The 22656-nt window shown below is 45.0% G+C and overlaps 1 protein-coding gene across 2 annotated transcripts in view; it reads right to left on the bottom strand.

The window, feature by feature from the left end:
* The window catches only part of LOC146863385 (disintegrin and metalloproteinase domain-containing protein 33-like), a 460898-nt gene that overhangs the window by 123634 nt on the left and 314608 nt on the right, over positions 1–22656 (bottom strand). For both annotated transcript variants that reach the window (XM_085642820.1, XM_085642819.1), the window contains exon 6: positions 440–629. In XM_085642820.1, coding sequence (XP_085498946.1) covers positions 440–629 — 190 coding nt within the window. The remainder of the gene's footprint in view (positions 1–439; positions 630–22656) is intronic.

Genomic DNA, 22656 nt, shown 5'->3' with positions numbered 1-22656 from the left:
GCTAGATTCAAAGTGAGGTGTCTTTACTCGACACCGCCAGAGACGTCCGAGCGATATGAAAATGTGGATCCCGGTTTCCTTTCCAGATTATTCTCTTAAGGTCAGAGAAATCACTGAAGAACTTCCTGCTTCAAGGCACTTCAATGTATTCACAAGAACACAAGGAGACAGTGACATACCAAAAGAGTAATGGAGCCCAAAAGGTGAGTCAAACATCTCTGAACTGACAATATTTACTAGTGGTTTTAATAGACACAAGAAGGTTCTTCACAGCATTTGGCGCCCATGGTCTTTGCTACAGAGGACCCTGGTCTGCACCAGCTGACAATGAAGGGGCGTAAATGTGGGCTCACTGGTTGAACCCAAACAGCATATTTAACTATTTTCACCCTACAGAAAAAGATCACAGCCCATACTCAGACAAAGAGGTAATTATTACTCTGTGATGCACAGGGCTGGCGATGAAACTGGCGATGTTCAGGGGATGGCTCTTGGATGGCCCGCTGTGCCCACAGGTGCCACCTTTCATCGGCAGGTGCTCGGTGCGGTGGATGAGGTGGAGTTCGGGTTCTGGGGTACCAAGGGGTTCCATGTAGTAACTGTTGTTGGTGTCCAGAACAATGAGACCTCTGGTGAGCGCATAAAGGGGAGACATAAAGAAAACACAATATAATTTTAAACACCAATACATCTGTCTGAATCAGCGATTAACAGGGCCCTACTATGGGAGGGCCGAGGAAATATTATAATACTGGACCTAGCATGGCAAACATAATTGGGGCAGCATTGGGCTTTATTTTATTTGAAATGTATGTTTGTTTGAAAGATACTTGAGCTTGCTTTAACCACTACCAGACCCGAGTCCAGGTGCTTCAGAGACAGCAAGTCAACCTACCAGGGCTTAATTTGTAATAAAACATAAGTTCCAGGGCTCTCGTCAGGAGGCTCCTGCAGCTTGCACCATCCATTGCCCCTGATAGCACTGCCAATGACAGTACAAAGACAATAACTAACCATCACACTCCTACAAGCGTGACAATTGGAACTATTTCAGGCTCCCAAAGCTATAAAAATGGCTTGGGCGACAGGTAATTGTCATTTTTATTGTATATTGAATTAATAATTAGCTGTTGTTGTGGTCATCTCTAAATTAGCCAGACAGCACCACCTTGTGGTAGCCAGTCAGAAGCGCCGGTGTTGACAATTAGGTGCCGGTGCCAAGCACCGGAAACCACTGGTTGAAATTAAGCACTGCTGCACTAACCTACCTACCATAGGCTACCCAAGCAACCTCAATGAGGTAGACACAGAAAGGTTGATAGGTCTGATGTTGCCACAGCATCATATTTTTAATGTTTCTGAATTAACTTCCAGGTTTGGGTTCCATTACTCTACCATCTGGAAGACTAGGGGGCGCCACTGTGACCATTTATTTTTCTGAATATAGATGTTTGTTCATCTTGAGAAGCATCAGTGTTTTAGATTGAATGTAGATATATTCATTTGTGAGTAAATATTGAACAAATACAGTAGCTACCTGTTCTAAGGAAAGGAAAACTGAAGGTAGATTTTGCTTCATAAGTACTGTGAGATGTGAGTAATTCATTAGCAAATTATATGAGACATACCGCAGATCAGTAAGACCAGGGCCGGAGAATAGAAATGAACAGATACTATGCAGGTGATAAACTGAGAAACAGAAATCATTGGATACTATAGAGATGATAAATGGAAAAAACTGAAATCAACAGATACTATACAGATGATAAACACAAATTAATAGTTACTATACACATGATATACAGAGACAAATAGAAATTAACAGATAGTATACAGGTGATAAACAGAGAAAACAGAAATCAATGTATAACTTAGGGATGATAAACGGAAAAAACAGAAATCAACAGATACTGTACAGATGATAAGAGAAAACCAAAATCAACAGATAGTATACAGGTGATGAAAAGAGAAAAAAGAATTCAACAGATACATTACAGATGATAAACAGAGAAAACAATAATTGCTCACCCCTTCCTGGTCAAAGACACACCCCTAAAAACTAATATAGTGCTTACACACTAGAGGGCATATTTACAAGTCAAGTAGCGAAGCATGCTGTTAAGCCAAGAAGGCTAACTAAAAGCTCCATCACGTTAGAAATGCAGAGCTGCACCATATTTACAATTTACAAACAGGCACCCTTGCATCATAGTGCAAAAGTGTCAGCGTTCCAAGGGAAGATTGTTTATGTGCAGGAAGGTGCCCCTTCCTGCACATAAACAATCTGTTAATAGCATTTTGTAATTTCTATGTGTGCTGCTCAATGCAGCACACTTAGAAGTTACAAAACGTCATTTCTTTTTTAATGATTGTTTGATTGTTTATGTGCAAGAAGGGACACCTTCCTGCACATATATAATCATTGGCGTTTTGCTGTTTCCATATGTGCTGCACAATGCGGCACACATAGAAACAGCAAAAACGAGGCAAAATTAAACATTTCACCTCATTTCACCAGGGTAAGACCAGGTTTTCCCTGGTCTTAATTTTGGCACTGCCCCATATTTACGCCACCATTGTAAATATGGGGCAGCATCAAAATTAATGTATGTTGCGGTGGAATGCCCACAGCAACACCCATTGCCCTCCTCTTTCACACTAACCATAGCGTGAAAGGGTGCCTCATTTACAGGGCAGGGTTAAGCCACGTTAAGTGGCTTAACGCTGCCCTGTAAATAAGACGAAGTCCCTAGCGCCACTACAACGTCCTGAAAAGTGATGTTGTGGTGGCAATATGGGCTTGTAAATATAACCCTAGGTGCTTAAACATAGGACTCTATGGATAATGTTATTCTATGCATGATGTTTCCAAAGACCAAGTCCATGAGCTTATAGAGATCTCTATGAAAAGTGAAATTAGGCCGGCCAAGATTCTGAGTGAAAAGACTTTCCTACCGACTGTCGAGACTCTACCCAGTATGGTATCATAATATGGTTGTCAGGATACCATCTGACATAAATATTGTGACTGAAATATTGTTTACAAAAATATCACCTCAGAAGAGTTGATAGAAAATCATCACCAGATGTGACGTTATTTTGTAAATAATTTCATGATGTTATTCATCTCAGACAGTATTTCTACCTATGATATTCTGACATGCAACCCTCTACCGAAGCACAAGAAGTTGGTGCTTCCCCGGGCTGACCCAGACGTAAATCGCCAGCCATCCAGTGGTAGGCTGGGACTCACAATATCTCCAGATATCACTGCTGTCCTCTCACTATCCTCAGAAGCACTGGCTAGTTGAATGTATCAAGACATCCCTAAAACCCTCATGGAGAGGGACTGGCAGTCTGCTGACATTGAGTAAAGGTCACTCGAGTACTTACCTACTCCAGCCCTTCTAGAAACAGGTACTTTACATCCATGGGAATGAGAAGAGGGTTTCAGTAAAATATAGAGTGATTACCCTACCTGATTTGATTGAATTGTACTGTGCCTTTACTCTCCATGAGAATCAATATGTCTTGTTTGTCCTTCACTTCATGTATGTTTCTCCTTTGCTTCTTGTGTTGTAATAGGTATTTTGAGTTTGTCTTGTTTTATGCTCCTATGTAGATGACTTGCTTCTGAATCTTTCTTATCTTTCTTAAAAATTTTTGTTCTAATTATTTTTGGGAACATATGACTAACCCTACGCTTTTAAAATGTATATCTGTCAGATCTTCAGTCGGGTTGGCTGGTTAGACGGCGCCCAAGTTACAGCCCCGCCCCCCCATTTCCTTCTCCAAATCTGTAATCACAGGCAGGGGCACTGCAATTATGTGGCAGTGGAGGCCAAACTATGCATCAGGGTTGATTAAGTAATGGAGCAAGAAAAGGCAACTTTTGCAGCATAATGCAGCATGTTTTGAGAGTGTATTACTTCATTATGTCGTGGGTTTTACACATGGTAACATGGTCAGAGCAAAGATTTCACTTCATTAGTACCTGTTTAACAACAAATACAGCCATTAGCAACTAAAATATGACCGGTCAACCTTTCCGAAGGGCCTGCCATTGAGGGAAACAAATTGTCACGTTTTCAGCAGCTTTTGAGGAGTTTTGAAGAGTTTGAGCTACAAACAATTGTTGTTAACATCTACAGATTATGTAGCACATGATCAATAATTATGAGGAAAGCCCCACAGCCGCAGAATTCCATAATTCCAGTGGCCCTGACCACAGGTCAACCAAAAAGACTGGACATTTGTGTTCGGAGCACCAAGAGTTTAAATCTGAAAAGCCTCTCTTCAAGCATTTTGTCCACTCTACCCTGTCCTGCTGACAATCAGGATGTATATGATCTACAATGACACCATATATGAAATGTTAAACACTTCTACCCCTCTCAAGGAGAAAAGGACTACGAGCGAGAAAATGGCATCTCGGTACACCAAGGATCGAAAATAATAAGAAGGGAAACTTTAAAAAAAACAAATTCTCAAGAGATAATTTTGACATCTTCAAGCTGTTGTTATCCCTTTTGTGGTCTGACTGTTCCCTTTCACGCCACAGCACCTGGATACCCTCAGGGTTGACAAGCAGCGCTCTACAAATTCCCCTTACATTACATTCAATTACATTACACTTATACTGCTTGGTACTGCTAAGATGTGACTCCGCGTCGGATGGGTCTGACTGCGGTTTCCCTCTCTAGACAGGTCCTCGTATGTACATTAGTTGCCTTCTATTCAAGATGGAGGTTGCAGACTTCTGTACATGTTCCTACATGCTGGTAGGATTTACCTACATATGCTAGAAGTATTTTTCTTTATGTTGAAAATAAGAATTCATTTATAAGATTTCTATACTATTGGGTAATCTGAAAGATTGTTCTCATCATATTGTCTGCTTTGATTGTTGGGTTTGCCTGAGCTCAGGGCTGCTATAGGATGCGCCGGACCATGCCCTATAAGGTTCTAGTGCATATTAGATCTATCACCTATTTACACTTAACACAGATGATTTCTCTGTCCATATATGTGTTGATATGCTTTGCCAACTTATGGCAGAAATCCTGCTTTCTATATGTGTGTTGTATAAGAATGGATTATGTTACTTACCCAGTAAGCATCTGTTCTTGGCATGTAGAGCTGTAGATTCGCATGCTTTGCATACTCCTACCATATAGTGTTGAGTCCAGATGTTTGCATGTTGTTTTTCATCGAAGAAGTATTTCCAGTCATGAGGTAAGGTGACTCCTCCTTTCGGTGATAATGCGCATTGGCATCGACTCTATTGTTAGATTGTTTTCCCGCAAAAGGGTAAGAATGGAGTAAGTGAGTGTAGTAAAAAAGATGTCCATGCGTATGTACTGTAAATCAAGAGAACTGCAACAACTACATGTGTCTGGGGAGGTGGGAGGGCGCATGTGAATCTACAGCTCTACATGCCAAGAACAGTTGCTTAATGGGTAAGTAACAATCCGTTCGAGGCATGTGTGCTGTAGATACACATGCTTTGCATAGACTATATAACAGTGTTCTCCCAAAGCAGTGGCTAACCAGTAGATTTTTCAGATATCGGGAAAAGTGTCCTCAGCACTCTTGTCCTACATTGGCTTGTTGGTGTGCTAACACATCCACAGAATCGTTTTTAGTAAATGTGTGTGGTGTGAACCATGCTGCTGCTTTACATATATCAGCCATACGAATCTTACCTAAAAAGACCATAGATGCCCCTATTTTGCAAGTGGATTGCGCTCTAGGAGATATAGATAAAGTTATTTTAGCTTTAGCATAGCAAGTTTGAATGCATTTAAGTATCGACATGAAAATGCCTGATTTAGAAATAGGATTGCCTTTGTGAGGCAGAGCAAAAGCACCAAAAAGTTGCTTTGTTTTACGAAAATGTTTTGTCCTTTCAATATAATACAATAACGCTGTTCTGACATCAAGGGGCCGATTCCGATCCTCTATTTTTTTTTCCCGTCCGACTCATATCAGTAAATTTTTCCATACAAATCGTACACGTCCCGTCCGACCCATGAAGTCCGATTCGTACGGGGTAGAGTGGATTGCGCTCCGAGGGGAACCCGAAGAACAGTTTCGAACCGGAGAGCAGCAATACACGTCCGAACCCGATGACGGAAAAAAACAATCTAACAATGTAGTCGATGCCCATGAGCACTATCACCGAAGGGAGGAGTCACCTTACCTTGTGAATGGAAAGACTTCTTCAGAGAAAAACAACTTGCAAACATCCGGACTCAACACTGGATGGTAGGAGTATGTAAAGCATGTGTATCTACAGCACACATGCCTCGAACATAGGTGTTTGCTCCATATAACTGCAGCTCCTGACTGCAAAATGATGTTTCTTTATGTAAAGCAGTCTGACACTCACTGGGGTCTAGGCGCTGTGCAAAACTTCCAAAATAAGTTAAACCTTTGAGAACCTGCAGCCAGCTCAAATGAAAGCTGAAAACCACTGCTGTCACTAATTCACCTCAAATGTAATCCCCACTATCCGACAAAGTACTCTGAGGCAGCGAGCAGTGGGGCGTAACGCTTCATATATACAGAACACATACATGACTGCTACATGTGAAGTCGCAGGGAGTCTGGACAGGCACCGATGCAAGACATGGAGTCCAGACCCAGCTGAGAACATTTCCGGGGTCAGGCATGAATGTCCTGCACTCTTTTCGCGAAGCCAAGTAGCTAGGAAAAGAATGAGCAGCTTTGATGCAAGGATTTTTGGAGCTATAGGCAAAATTACATTTTGTTACCCAGAGTTCCTGGGGCAACAATGTCTATTTTATGCCATTTATGATATTCTAGTGGCCTATAGTGGCTTATTTGTGGTGGCATCATATGGCAGCTGCCTGCACCACTGGCCCTAAGGATGGGTATGGAAATGTATGAAGCAACAGCCGCCTGTTTCCTGTAACAGCTGCAAGCAGGAGTCGACACGTGTCAACACCGATAGTAAGGCAGCATCTCATTGTAGCTCTGTGAGGGCTTTCTACAAAGGCTTTTTGGAGTACGTAAAGTAGTAATGAGGTAGTACTCTTCTACATACTCTTGCTTGCCTTTGTTCGATGGTTCCAAAATATCTAAAATGGGAATAAAATTGAAATGTTCAGGGAACATTCACATAGAGTTCGTGCAAACAGAGAGGCCTGTGCACTCGTTGCACTTTAACGGCGAATTGGAAGTTTTAAGGCTGCTTCACACAAGGCTGCAGTATTTTTCTTATTTTATTTATTTATTTCCAGTTTTCCTATAGAGCGAACTCGTCCCGAAGGTATTGGAGCGCTTTCTATGAGCACCAATTACTTTACAAAAGGGCACGTTTATGGTTTTTTTTTTTTATTGGTAGGCGATTAAGTGATTTGCCCAGCCGACTTGGTTCCCTGGTTCCAAGGTCGACAGCTTTGCCGGTGACGCCACATCCTACCCCCCTCCCCTCCCCCAATTCCTTTGTATACTCATAAATGCTCCTGTCAGTCACCCCTGTGTTGCATTTTAACAGCAGGTGGCAATGCTTAATTTGTTCAAGTTCAAATAATCTTTATTTCGGTCATAGACCATAAAAGATGACAGATCATAAAAACATACATCATAAAAAACAGAAATAATCGGTTACAATTCATATTAAATGATTTCATTTTGAATTACATGAATTAACAAGGCAATTATTTAAAAGAAGTATAAAAGAATAAAAGTTAAAAATGATTAAAAAAGTAGTAGTGACAAGGGTTAATAGGGATATCTGTTTAGGTGGCCCTAAGGATTAGATGAGATAAGGGAACATCTCCTCCGCCACACAGCGTGCCAATAGCGTGATACTGAAAAAACTATAGGTGTTGAGGTATCAGTCTTCAAAATTCTAAAGGCCACGTGACAGTGTATAGTGTCCAAATTCTTGCAAAGTTGGGCAAGCCAACGTTTTCTGATCGTTTTGTATGTGGGACAGAAAAATAGAACGTGTAACTCAGTTTCTTTTATGGCTCCACAGGTCGGACAGTCAGAAGGATTGTTGGTCGACCAATTACCCGAAAAAGCTCTCAGAGGGAGTGTCCCATATCTAAATTGTATATAGAGCTTTCTAGAGGCACACGGCTGAATCTCATCTAGAAAAGGCTCTATTTTAAACTCCTCCTTTGTATTAAAAAATTCTAGGCTCAGTGGGCCCAGCCTATTATTGGTTAAGAGTTTGTTCTTGCTGTTTGTCCAAAATACGTTGGCCAGTTCAGCTCTAGAGAGATTTGGAGCATTTGTCTCTGGCTGGTACCAGAGAGCAGATATTCCCAATCTCATAAACTCCTTTTTGATGTGTACTAGCCACGGTATTTTGGCTGAACCAGGAAGAGCCATTAGTGACTTCAGATCATTTCGATAGTTTACCAATTCCGGGGTAGCCCACAGCCTCCGCCAATACATTAGGGGCCTCAACGCAACTTCTTCTTGTATGGGTCTAACACCCAGATCCATTCTAAGTGGATTGAGTGGTGTACTGGGTGGTAGGGCCAATAAAGACCTTAAGAACGAATTCTCAGACCTACTGATGTCTCCAGCTGGACAGTGCCCCCAAAACTCAGCTTAATTTGTAAAAAAAAAAAACATAAATGCCAGGGCTCTCAGTGGGCCTCTGCAGCTTGCACCACACATCGCTCCTGCCAGCGCTGCCAATGACTGTACCAACACAACTAATAAACATCACACTCCTGAGTGACAATTTGCACTATTTCAGGCCCCAAAGCTATAAAGAATGGCTTGGACGGCTGGTAATAGTAATTTTTAATGTATATTTAATTCATCATTACCTGTCCTCTCTAAATTAGCCAGACAGCGCCACCTTGTGGCAAGACCGTGATGTAGCGCTTAAAAGTTTGAAAATCGTAGGGGTGCGTTATATTCACTGTTAGTCGGCACCCACATATAATCAAATGTGTACTCAGGTATTTTGTGTGCAATGTATTAAGAATCGTATAACCTATATCGATTTCAAAAGAAGTGTTAGCTATGTACAAGCATATTGTGAACGTATTAGAGAAATGCATAGAGTTTAGCTTACATGAAAATAATGTGGTGTTAGAAATGTGTAACTTAGAATGCGTGTCTGTAGACTGTTTAGTTTGACCACACATGAAAGAAAGACGTAAATGTCAATACTGTGATTTAGACATGCTTGTGTAACCGAAGTAGTGGTCAGAATTCGCATATATCGTTGAGGCGAAAGGCCTGGTATTTTCTTATGTTGACTGAGGGCAATAGGCCAAAAAGGATTTAGTCCAGTAGAGGTTTTAGGCTGTAGTAAATAGCAAGTTAAAAGATGCGAAGTATGTCTGCCTTGCATGAGCTCACCCCAGGTGCAAGGACAGTTGCTCATTAGTAGAGAAGCTCTTTGTTCACAAATTGACTTATGTAGTAAAAGCCAGCCATGGGAGTGCATTGGAATGTGCCAATCGTAACTCCTAGTGCGGATGGCGTCTGGGACTCAAGGCCAAGCGATGGACGATGGAACTGGACAGCGCTCTGTGGAAAATTACTGAAAGACGACCCCCGCTAAAGAGGAGGTGCAAAAGGGCGTGTTCTGGGACTTGGGGTTCTGTATTAGGGAAAGCGCCCCGAGGGTGGAGGCAGATCAGAGCAGCCCAGAGCAGAGGAAGGCTAGGCGAAGAGCTAGAGGGGGCAACTTAGACCGAGCTCTCTAAGTGAAGACTTCTTAGGAAGTTTCACTCTGACACCTTTTACTCGATTGAGGGTCTCAAGGGATTGCTAAGTAGGGATGTCATCTAGTACAGAGTAGGGACAGAGATGGTATGGTCCAGTGTCCCTAATATCGACATTGGCTTGGTAGTTTCTACCTCATGCTTTTAGAGATTGTGCTCTTAGTTATTTTTAGCCGTATGCGGATTCTTCGTAGAGTAGCATTTGTGTTAGTGCCTATGTACTTGTTGTGCCTCGTATTGAGGACTTTGTATCTGCAAATCTTTATGCTGATAATAAAAGCCAGAGAGCCAAGAGATTAAGTCTCGAGTCCTTGATTATGATAAATTGCAGACTGCATTTTCTGATAATTGTGTTTATTCCCTCAACGCTATTGGGCAAGTAAAAAGTTCCATCCGACCAGAGTGGGTTCTAGTAGATAATTGCCTGATACTAAAATGGGCCAGAGCAGTTGGTAGCAGAGGATGGTTACTTCCGATAGCGAGGGACGATTAGATTAGATAAGGATAAGTGTTCCTTGAGGCCCAGTGACGATAAGTGATGGTGAATCATCAGATGGCGAGCAGCAGCAGATGAGCATCGACGACGAGTAGCAGTGCGGCAGAAAGCAGCAGTTCCAGGAGTGAGTATGAACAAAATGAGATGTTGTAGATTGCGGTGTTGATTTGTTGTGTGATGTCTTGCGGAGTTGATGTGTATGTCGTGTGATTGTGAGATCAGGCTGTGAGCGCGCGCAGCCCGGGAGTTGTGGTGTAGAAGACACCTGAGATAGATTTTGTTGACCACCCAAAGGAGATCGTGAGGTACCATCGATCACCTGGACCAAGATAGGGGGAGCGAATGTGTGTGTGTATGGCAACTTAACGCTGGTCGTGGGTTGTTGTGTGCGGATCGGAGTGTCAGTAACCTATCAGAGGCGATCTGTCTGGCCGGACGGGGGCAGACGGGCGCCAAGCGAGGTCAACAAGGTCAAGAGACTGTGGACGAACAGTCAGAGGCTGTGGACGGACAGCCAAAGAAGTAACTTAATCGGTTATTTCAGTGTATGAATGGGACGAGAGCAAGCGTGAAACGGGTTTGGAGAACAGGGAACTGCTGCGAACGGAGGAAGGTGACGTCAGAGAGTGTCGCGCTGTGATAGGCCGGTTGGTGTGAGTCGCGCTGTAATTGGAGGAGTTAAGAACAAGAAGTAAACAGAGCGCGAGATCGAATTCGCTCATCATGAAGTGTCTTAGGGTTTTGCGAGAATTGTGTAGAGGCGATAAGCATGTGGTTGTGCGAGAGGGAGAAGAAGCCCCTCCCGAGGACACCCCAGCACATTACATGGCAAAGAATGTGGGGTTACATACTATAGTTTGGATCGAGAATTGGCACAAGATTACACAAGGTGAAGGGAAACTAGCTTTCCCGAGGTATGGCTCATTTAGACTAGCGGTGCTGTACCAGCTGAAGTCGGTGATGGGGTCCTTAAGACCCTTGCCAAGACCGGCACAGTTCGAAGCATTACATGCGTGGATTAGAGCAGCGCATGATAAGGAAAAGGGAAGAAGTCAGGAGAGGATGAGGAAGTCAATCAGGGCATTTCAGGATGCCAAGTGGGACGCAGCAGAGAAAAGATGGAGAGTGCAGACAATCGAGGAAGAGAAACTGTATCCCTTACTGATAGACTCGACGGGGATAAGGCATGTGAAAGCACAGGAGGAAGAGAGTGACTCTGATGATGGAGTATTGCAAAGGTTGTTAGACGAGAGACCACCTCCTTATAATCCAGATGAAGCAGATGATAGGTGGGGTGAGAGAGGGGAAACTAGAAGAGTAATAATCCAACCCGAAACCCGAGTAGAAGGGTTGGTTTTGTTTGAAACAGAGAGTTCACAGAGTCAGTCTGAGGCTAGTGGGAGGATTGAAAGAGAGATGAGGTTACCGGATGCATTGAGGGTACCGGTCACCATTGGACCGATTGTGTCGATATACAGTCCGGAATCGGAGGAAAGAGAGAGGTCTGAACAAGTGGCAGAAGGAACGAGGAGAGAGAGCGAGGAAAGTGGGTTGGAAGGGGCAATGGCCCGACTTCCAAGCCCTGTACAATGGAGTACGCCATTGGCGGCGGTATCAGACACATCTAGGGGCGAGGAGGACCAGAGGTCGGTGAGGCCGAAAAATTTGATGGAGTCGAGATCAGCTTTAAGGTCATGGGTACCGTCAGAACGGCATCTGAACCCTAAGGCGGTCCAATCGGAGGGAGCTCGGGATAACTTTAGGAGTTATTCTGCTCCCATAGAAGCACCAGAAGAGAGGAGAGAGAAGGAGTCAGAATGTGAATACGATGAGGGACGTGGAGCAAGTTGTCAGGTGTTGAAAGGAGCCTTGAGAGCGGGGATGTTGGACATAGTCAGGCTCAAGGCTGAGGTAGATGAAATAGTCTATGGAAGCCTACCGCTTGAGAGGATAGTAACATACAATCCGGATGCGCTGTTCTTTATAGCGAAAGATGTGACTAGTAAAGCACGAATCGCACACGAAAAATTGAGGGGATTGGCGAAAGAGTATGATGTGGATTTATCCAAGACTAGGACGTTGCAGGGTAGTCATAGGATGCATTATACCGAGCGAGAGCTGGAGGAGAAGAGGGTTGTTGGATTAAGGTCACATACTAGGGAGCTGATTTTAGCCATGCGGCCATGGCTGATGCTTGAAAAATGGGAGGAGAAATGGTCAAAGAAAAAGACCTCTAAGGGAGCGGAAGGAGGAACTCCGGGTGAGGGGTTGTTATTAGCAAAGACCTTTCCCCTGAGGAAAGTGGCGAATGGAGGATATGTGCATGTACCATGGAGCAGGGGGGATTTGGCATCATTTACGAATGATTTTCCCAGGCTCAGGGAGAAGCCTGCAGAGTGGTACAAGCAAGTTGAGCGTTTTGTCAAGATTTCGAAGGTGTTGTGGATAGACCTGAATACCTTATTCGATATCGTGGTTCCGGGAGATCTGTGGAACGCATGTAAAATTGCTGTTGATTGGCCGGACTATGAGCCTGATAGGAACATGATTACAAATGGTCTGTCGCCCGTAGTGATGAGGCTGTATGATAAAGTAATTACCTGGTTGAAATCGAAGGTTTCACCCCAAGATATAGACTGGGTGAAAATAGACAGGACAGTGCAGGAACCAAAGGAGACAGTACATGAATTTTATGAGAGACTTTTGAAGGCTTTTAAGCAGTACAGTGGCCTAGATGAGTTGGAAACGAAAGATATGGGACAGTTTGTGTCTAAGTTCGTGCTGGGTTTGAAGCCCGAGGTTAGTCTTATGATACAGCAGCATTTGATCTGTTGGCAGAATAAGCCCGTAGATGAGATCTTGCGGTACGCCAGGTACTGCACGGATGAGATTGAATCGAAGCACAAGAAGATGAAAGATAATCTATTGCTCATTCAGATGCAAGCCGCTCAGGGACCGCCGAATGGGGGTCCGGTGGTAAGGAGACAGGGAAACTATCAGACAGGGAATCAGAATGTGCAGGGTCAGGGAAGGCCGAGGCCCGTAGACCCTAGGACAGGCATAGATGTAGCGATTCTGAAAAAGACGACTGCTTGTCACCAGTGTCACCAGGTGGGACACTGGAGGCGCGAGTGTCCCTTGAACCCCTATAATCAGCAACAGATGGAGGGAGGAATGGGTCAGGTCCCTGGGGCGGAACAGGTACAGACGGTGACTGTACCGAGAATGATGCAAGGGGGGACCGGCATCTCGCAAGTGCAGATTCCCCAGCCACCCAGGATACAGAACGTACAGCAGGGAGCTCGAACTTATTTGCAGATGCCCATGTTTGAAGTAAGCGAAGAGAAGGAGATGGATTTGCTGGCTCGGTTGAGTTTAGGCCAGGATGATGATTGCATACTAAGGGCCATTTTAGAGGTAGATCAGAGAGGACCCTTTGTGGAAGCGGAACTCGATGGACACCCTACTACCTTTTTGGTTGACACGGGGGCTGCTAGGTCAACGATAAGATCAGCGGTAGTTCCGGGGGTAGCCCTTTCTGGAGAAAGCATTCAAGTGGTTGGAGTGGCGAACAAGAGGCTAGTTAGCCCCTTGACAGAACCGATTCCGGTCAGGATAGGAAATTTTAGGGATCGACATCAGTTCGTGGTGTGCGATTCTAGTCCTGTTTGTTTGTTGGGGAGAGATTTATTGTGTAAGCTCAATTACACAATCTACTGTACCCCGAGAGGAGTAGAGGTGCAGACAAGGGATGATGACGCGACCTTTAAGGTTGCAAATCAGCGGGTGTGTGTGGAAATGTACCCAGCTTTGACAGTGGAGGAGCTTCCACAGGATTTGAGGGAGTCAGTATCGACTGACGTGTGGGACCTAAGTGGAGAGGAGATTGGCTTAGTCAGGGGAGTGGAACCGGTGAAGATACAGGTTAAGCCAAACGCGGAATTCCCGAGAACCCCTCAGTATAAACTATCACCTGAAACGATTGCAGGGATTAAACCTGTGATCGAGTCTATGATTAGGCAGGGAATACTGGTGGAGATCATGGGTAGTCCATGTAATTCGCCCATTATGGGACTGCAGAAACCAAGTGGGAAGTTCAGGATAGTGCAAGACCTGCGGAAGATAAACGACATAGTTGTTCCATGTTGTCCAGTGGTACCGAATCCATCCGTGATACTGTTCCAGATCCCATGTGAAGCTGAATGGTTCACAGTGATTGACTTGTGTCAAGCATTTTTTTCGATTCCCCTACATGAAGAGAGCAGATTTCTTTTTGCATTTAGACTAGAAAATCGGGTATTAACGTGGTGTCGTATCCCACAGGGGTATACGGAGAGCCCATCGATTTTTAATCAACTCTTGAAGAAAAACTTAGAAAGCCTTGTGTTGCCACAAAACTCTGTTTTGGTGCAATACATTGATGATCTGCTTGTTGCTTCAGAAACAGAAGACGCTTGCAGAACTGATACGATTGCGCTGCTGAACTTTTTGGGAGAAAATGGTCACAAGGTGTCCCCAAACAAGCTGCAATACTGTTTACCTGAGGTACAGTATTTGGGGCACAGAATAGAGAAGGGTAAAAGGAAGGTGTCTCCAGATCGCATTGATGCGATTCTGAGAATGCCAGTTCCCTCGACACAGAGGGAAGTTAGAATGTTTTTGGGAATGGTTGGTTATTGCCGCCAGTGGATCCCAAACTTTTCCTTTGAAGCGAAGCCTTTACAGCGGCTGACGCGAAAGGATGTAAGTGATCCGGTACCATGGGACGACGACTGTTTGAAATCATTTCTGAGGCTGAGAGAAGCCTTATGTAGCGCTCCTGCGTTGGGAATGCCGGATTACAACAAGGCATTCGCGTTGTTCTGCTGCGAAAGGGAAGGTTGCGCATTAGCAGTGTTAACTCAGAATCACGGAGGTGTCCGTAGACCAGTTGCCTATTTCTCAGCTACTTTAGATCCAGTAGCTTCTGCGTTGCCCGGATGTCTCAGGTCCGTTGCGGCAACAGGTGTCAGCATCGAGAGATGCGAGAGCATTGTGATGGGTCATCCTCTTACTGTACATGTGCCTCATTCTGTTGAATTGTTGATGACTAGGACTAAAACACAGCACCTCACGAATAATAGGCTGACTCGTTATGAGCAGGTTATCCTGGCAGCCGATAATGTGATACTGAAGAGGTGTGCTGTTTTAAATCCTGCCACATTGTTACCTATTCCAAATATAGATGATAATGAAGATTGTGAGGACCACGATTGTCTCGATGTGACTGAACTATGCACCAAACCGAGACCTGACATTGTCGATGAACCGCTCCCAGTGTCAGATGAGATTTTCTTTGTGGACGGTTCATGTTTAAGAGACTGTGTCGGTCGATTGAGAGCAGCGTTTGCTGTATGTACCATCACGGGGGTGGTTGAAGCCGCTTGTTTAGAAGGAGTACACTCCGCGCAGGTGGCTGAGCTTATTGCTTTGACTCGTGCCTGTTTGGCAGCCGACAAGATCCGTGTAACGATTTACACGGACAGCCAGTATGGGTTTGGTGTGGTTCATGACTTCGGACAACTATGGTCCCAGAGAGGGTTTATGACGTCTTCAGGTTCACCCAAAAGAAATGGTGATTATGTACGAAAATTGCTTGAAGCATTGCAAGGTCCTGATGAAATTGCTGTTGTTAAATGTGCTGCTCATACGAAGGGAAATGATTTTGTTTCATTGGGTAATAATTATGCCGACGAAGTAGCTCGGTTTTGTGCAGAACAGGGATGCAATTTTACGGAGATTCACATTGAGGAAACTGGGGAGGAGGTGGTGTACGGTCAGATGTTAGCAATGGCAGACTCATGGGAGGAACTGAAGCAGCTTCAGGAAGGAGTCTCGGATCAGGAGCGAGACAGTTGGATACGAGCGGGATGTGAGAAGGGAGATGTGGATATATGGGTTTCGAATGATGGACGAGCAGTGTTGCCGGAAAGTTTGTTGAATCCCATGGCGAGGTTGATACATGGTGCTGTACATCTAGGTAGAGACGCAATGATGAGAGTGTTTCGTCAGACTTGGTACAACCCGAAGTTTCGGGCAGTGGCTGAAACCGTGTGCCAGAGGTGTGTCACTTGTCAACAGATGAATGTAGGAAAGAGGACAGCTGTGACGTTGAGTCACATAGGGAGGTCGGGTGGACTTTTCAATAGGATGCAGCTGGATTTTGTTGAAATGCCGAAGTGTAATGGGTTGAGGTACATATTAGTGATAGTATGTGTCTTTTCCAGGTGGGTGGAGGCATACCCTACACGCAGATGTGACACACTCACAGTAGCAAAACTGTTATTGAGAGAACTCATTCCAAGGTACGGGTTCCCGACGTCCTTTGAATCTGACAGAGGAACTCATTTTCACAGCGAAGTTATGAAGTTGCTTTGTGCTGCTTTGAATATAGATCAGAAGTTACACTGTAGCTATAGACCAGAAGCTTCAGGGATAGTGGAGCAGGTGAATGGAACTCTGAAGGCTCGGATGGCGAAGGTGTGTTCGTCAACGTCCCTGAAATGGCCTGACGCATTACCTTTGGTCCTTATGAGCCTCCGAAGTGTGCCTGATAGAAGGACTGGGTTGTCACCCCATGAAATCCTCATGGGAAGAGCGATGCGTTTGCCTGCAATACCTGCTACTGCTCTGATAAATATCACTGATGATATGATCCTGGACTATTGTAAAGGCCTTGCTGACGTGGTCCGTTCTGTGTCTCAGCAGGTGCAGACAGCAACGGTTCCAGCTGCGAGTGACCTGTGCCACGACTTATGCCCAGGCGATTGGGTCCTAGTCCGCAAGCACGTGAGGAAGAGTTGCTTGGATGCTAGGTGGCGCGGCCCGTTCCAAGTGATCCTCGTTACGAACACAGCCGTCAAGTGTGGAGGTTTACCGAACTGGGTGCATGCTTCCCATACCCGCAGAGTTCCAGCACCCTTAGAAGATACAGCCCCTCTCGAGAACGAAAATCCAGCTGAGCCGACAGAACCACCTGAGAGGGCCAGTCAAGCTGTAAGGGTTGCTGAAGCGGCTGATGGTGCACTGAATCGAGCTGAGGAAGGACGTGAAAGAAGTACCGACCCAGAAACAGGCGAAGGAGCAAGAGGTGCAGTGGGCAGTACGGAATCGAGTTCTGCCGAGGAAGAGGAGGCTAGTGCACAGGGTATCGAGGGGAAGACCGGAGGTGCCACAGAAGCAGAAAGGGTTTGGCCCGCAAGACAGAAACGGGTAAACCTGAAGGTGGTACCGGACACAGATCTTGCACCAGTTTCGGAGGAGCCAGAAGAAGAATCGGGCGACGAGGAGTATCCTCAAGGTAGTGCGAGAAGGTCAAAGAGAACTAGATTGCCAAGTCGGAAGTACGCTTCACCAGAGTGGGCATATCCAGTGACTGATGCCAGGGTTACCGAGCACGGGAAGATTGAGGTCGATGACATTGGTCAACAGTGTCCCGCTCCAGAGAGTGGAAGTGTTGCTGAAAGTTCCGGGACTGGAGATCGAAGGAATTCTGACTATCCACATTCTGAGTCCACCATTCCTGAGTGTCATTCGAGGTATGATCTTGGACAATTTAGAGTTCCCGACGTTTGCAGCTGTGCCAGATCCACAAGAACTGATTATCCTTAAGCTCGAAATATTGCAGGGAGTCCTGGAACTGTTGGGACCAGCAGTTATGTTGGACTGATTTGAGAGGGTTGCAAGCAGGGAAGAAGATAACCTAGATCCGAGCGGAAGAAGAACAAAATTAGGGATTTTTCCGTTATAGAACGAAGAAAAGTTAGGGAGGGTTTGCCTAAGTTCACGAAAGAGACATTGATGAGAAAGAGACTTACCACTTCAGAGACTGTATTGGACATTGAGTATATTCCGAAGATGGCAGATCCTGCAAACACACATCGTAGGGCTAAGTTGATAATAGGCACATTGATAGGGGTTGTGATAGCCACTATATTTGCAGTGGTGATAAGTTCGTACATGGTGGCTCACAGGCAGGAGGGGAAGGTTCAGGGAGCACCCACACCTATTACCCCAGGACAGAGAGGTGTCAGTACCAGAGAACAGGGAACATCAAAGTTAAGGGACGATCGCAGACTCCACATGGATTTGTCGAGGGGTGATTTTAAGCTTAATGCATATGCAAAGTTGTTGTATGAATACGTTGATGCGATGGATGTGAAGGACTGTTATGTGTGTATGCAGTTGCCTGCTTCAGTGGATGAAGGTATCAAGTATCATCATCTCCCATTGACATATGGGATTTCTTGTAGTTTATTGCTTAGTTTATTTTACGACAGGAGGCAGTTCGAGTATTTCTTTTCAAATTTTGACACGGTACTTCCTGAAGTTCCGGCAATCAAGCATTTGAATAAGTATGACTATTATAAGAAAGAGGACAGACTCCTGAAGTATTTTAGATCGACTGTGAAGTTGGATACTGCGCATGCTCACAGGTATAACCTGACATGTGCGTTATCTGAGACGGAGAAGAAATTCATTGATCAAGTAGAGGACAGATATAGAAAGTTGACCCAGACACGAGACACTGGGGATAGTCCAGTAGATTGGACTGAGGAGGAGAAAGCTCACAAGTCCAAGGGAAGCTATGGACCAATAGCGTTAGATGAAGTGCAGAAAGGGAATTTGTGTATCGGACGGCCTCAGTCCGCTACGGAGAAGGTCGCAGTAGGACATAGCACCTGTTCTCAGACCTTCACCATGGAAGCCTCTGTTAAGGACTTTATGCAAGGTGTGGTACAAGTAATTCCGACAGTGTATTATGTATGTGGGAAGAATGCTTATGTCAGGCTACCTGCAAATTGGTATGGCATATGCTATTTGGCTATCATATTCCCGAAGATTTATCACACAGAGGACTTGGAGTTGTTAGAGACGAGACAACATTCTAGAAGACGTAGGGCTGTAAATGCAGGTGCAGTGATTGGTGATATATATGGAGCAATGATACCTAGTATGGGTGTGGTGTTGAATGATGTGAAGATCAGGAGGTTGGCGACTGTAGTTGACGAGTTGTCTATGAATACGGCGAGGTCTTTGTTGTTGGTGGCTGGAGAGATGTTGTCGATACGAAATATGGTTATGCAGAATCGCCTTGCGTTAGACGTGTTATTAGCCAAGGAAGGCGGAGTCTGCAAATTATTGAAGGTTCAAGAATGGTGCACATATATTCCAGACAACACGAAGGAGTTAGGGAAGTACATAGATAACATCACGACTATTCACAAGGAGATTATGGACTTGACGGAAGAGAATGTGTGGGAAAAGATTGGACAAGGGTTTGGAAGAGTGGGAACGTGGTTTGCGAATTTGGGAAGAGGATTTCTTGGTTCAGTGCTGAAGCCAATTATCATTGCTGCGGTTTGTGTGATTTGTTTGTGGGGATGCGTGAAAGCATGGAAGTGGTATCAAGGAGGCAAGGTTGAAAGAGCTCTTAGAGCAAACGAGAAAAGAATGGCGAAGTTCCAGGAGCAGCAATATGAGAGTCTTAAGAGAATGGAGGGAGTTCGACATGGCAGAGTCATGACCAGTGCGGTTTAAATCAGTTCTAAAGAAGAAGATTGTAATGGTGTGATGACAGATGTCATCAAAGGGGGGAACTGATGTAGCGCTTAAAAGTTTGAAAATCGTAGGGGTGCGTTATATTCACTGTTAGTCGGCACCCACATATAATCAAATGTGTACTCAGGTATTTTGTGTGCAATGTATTAAGAATCGTATAACCTATATCGATTTCAATAGAAGTGTTAGCTATGTACAAGCATATTGTGAACGTATTAGAGAAATGCATAGAGTTTAGCTTACATGAAAATAATGTGGTGTTAGAAATGTGTAACTTAGAATGCGTGTCTGTAGACTGTTTAGTTTGACCACACATGAAAGAAAGACGTAAATGTCAATACTGTGATTTAGACATGCTTGTGTAACCGAAGTAGTGGTCAGAATTCGCATATATCGTTGAGGCGAAAGGCCTGCTATTTTGTTATGTTGACTGAGGGCAATAGGCCAAAAAGGATTTAGTCCAGTAGAGGTTTTAGGCTGTAGTAAATAGCAAGTTAAAAGATGCGAAGTATGTCTGCCTTGCATGAGCTCACCCCAGGTGCAAGGACAGTTGCTCGTTAGTAGAGAAGCTCTTTGTTCACAAATTGACTTATGTAGTAAAAGCCAGACATGGGAGTGCATTGGAATGTGCCAATCGTAACTCCTAGTGCGGATGGCGTCTGGGACTCAAGGCCAAGCGATGGACGATGGAACTGGACAGCGCTCTGTGGAAAATTACTGAAAGACAACCCCCGCTAAAGAGGAGGTGCGAAAGGGCGTGTTCTGGGACTTGGGGTTCTGTATTAGGGAAAGCGCCCCGAGGGTGGAGGCAGATCAGAGCAGCCCAGAGCAGAGGAAGGCTAGGCGAAGAGCTAGAGGGGGCAACTTAGACCGAGCTCTCTAAGTGAAGACTTCTTAGGAAGTTTCACTCTGACACCTTTTACTCGATTGAGGGTCTCAAGGGATTGCTAAGTAGGGATGTCATCTAGTACAGAGTAGGGACAGAGATGGTATGGTCCAGTGTCCCTAATATCGACATTGGCTTGGTAGTTTCTACCTCATGCTTTTAGAGATTGTGCTCTTAGTTATTTTTAGCCGTATGCGGATTCTTCGTAGAGTAGCATTTGTGTTAGTGCCTATGTACTTGTTGTGCCTCGTATTGAGGACTTTGTATCTGCAAATCTTTATGCTGATAATAAAAGCCAGAGAGCCAAGAGATTAAGTCTCGAGTCCTTGATTATGATAAATTGCAGACTGCATTTTCTGATAATTGTGTTTATTCCCTCCACGCTATTGGGCAAGTAAAAAGTTCCATCCGACCAGAGTGGGTTCTAGTAGATAATTGCCTGATACTAAAATGGGCCAGAGCAACCGTCACAAGCGCCTGGGTCGATAATTAAGTGAGGATGCAGGGCCCTGGAAACCACCAGCTCAAATTAAGCAATGAGCAGGCCTCTTGTAAAGCGTGAGATTGTGTTCGGCATGTGTGTTCTGGGTGGACAGTGGTTGAGCCTGGTATATGTTATCAACATGAGTTTCTATCTTAGTTTCCCTCAACAATGCTCCAGAATCACAGACACTTTGCGCCCTGACAGGAACTCTTCTTTGTGCCACAGGTGGTGTTTAAATTGTACTAATCTTTCCACGAGGTCGCTCTCGGCCAATCAGATACCACCACCCGTTTCCACTCCAGAAACACACCAGTCCCATGGAGTCCGATTTTACGGCTGCACGTCGTGGCTTTCGTGTTGCTTTTGTAGGAGTGCATTACACAAAGCCATGTTAGTAATCCTCCCCCACCGAGCGGATCCTCGCAGGCCGGTCTCCGAGACTCTGGGGTGGAGTGAGGCTCATCGGACACGTCACGGCCCCGAGATCCAAATCGACCCTCGGGGAGTTCTGCCAGTCAGTCAGGATAGCGATAGCGCTACTTTACCACGTGAGGCACTAGGAGGAGTGAGATCACGTGCGGCCCTGGGGGTGAGGGAGCTGAGAGGGAAGCCTTAAGTAACTGAATATAAATAGCTGGGATCTGGCCAGAAGGTGACATCACCGGCGCGAGGTGGTCACGAGAGGCCGCCATTTTTAAATGCCCCCAAAATCAGAAGCACGAGGGCTGTCGAGGCGCTCCTCGTGATCACACTGGGGCTGTTGACTAAATGTTTGCAGCGCGTGAGATTAATTTACACAGAACAAAAGTGTTAAAAGTGCACATGAAATCTGGATGTTGATTCCTTATCGGCGAATTTTTACAGGGAACCGACGTCACTTACGAGCGTGTAAAATCGGAGAGAAGTGCAAAAATGACCACAGTCGTGACACCTAGAAATTGAGAGATTGTGTTCCCAGAGTGGTGTCGGGAGGTGCGTGTGTAACAGTATTTACACAATGTCTAGAGTGATGCGGAAAGTGAGGACAGACCCCTTTCATGACCTCATGACCCACATGACCCCGAGGACAGGAAAGGCCAAAGCATCCCCTGGACAGCCCCAAAACTCCTCCATTTCTGAAGAGAGCGAGTAAAAAAGAAGACTTCACAAGACGAGAGGAAAAAAAAAAGAAATGAGAAATTTCACATTTATCATAAATTTAAGGCTGTTAATTTCTGAAATACATACAGTCCCCAGACTTGGTTTAGGATACCCGGGCGCACAGCAGGGAATCTACAGCAGGCGTTAATGCTTCTCAAATATGCCTCAGGCTTTTGTGAATCAGGAAAAAGTTGGCACACTCACGTTTGCAATGGCCTGCTCATGACTTGGAACTTTCTATGAATCAGGCCCACTGGCTCCAAATGTGTCGTCTCCACTTTTCTGAAGACAGAGAAATGTACAGAACTTTTCTTTGACGAATCAG

This window comes from Triturus cristatus, chromosome 2_2 (genome assembly GCF_964204655.1).
Source record: "Triturus cristatus chromosome 2_2, aTriCri1.1, whole genome shotgun sequence".
Classification (NCBI taxonomy): Eukaryota; Metazoa; Chordata; class Amphibia; order Caudata; family Salamandridae; genus Triturus; species Triturus cristatus.
The sequence above is the reverse complement of the archived record's forward strand: the minus strand, read 5'-3'. Positions and strand labels throughout refer to the sequence as shown.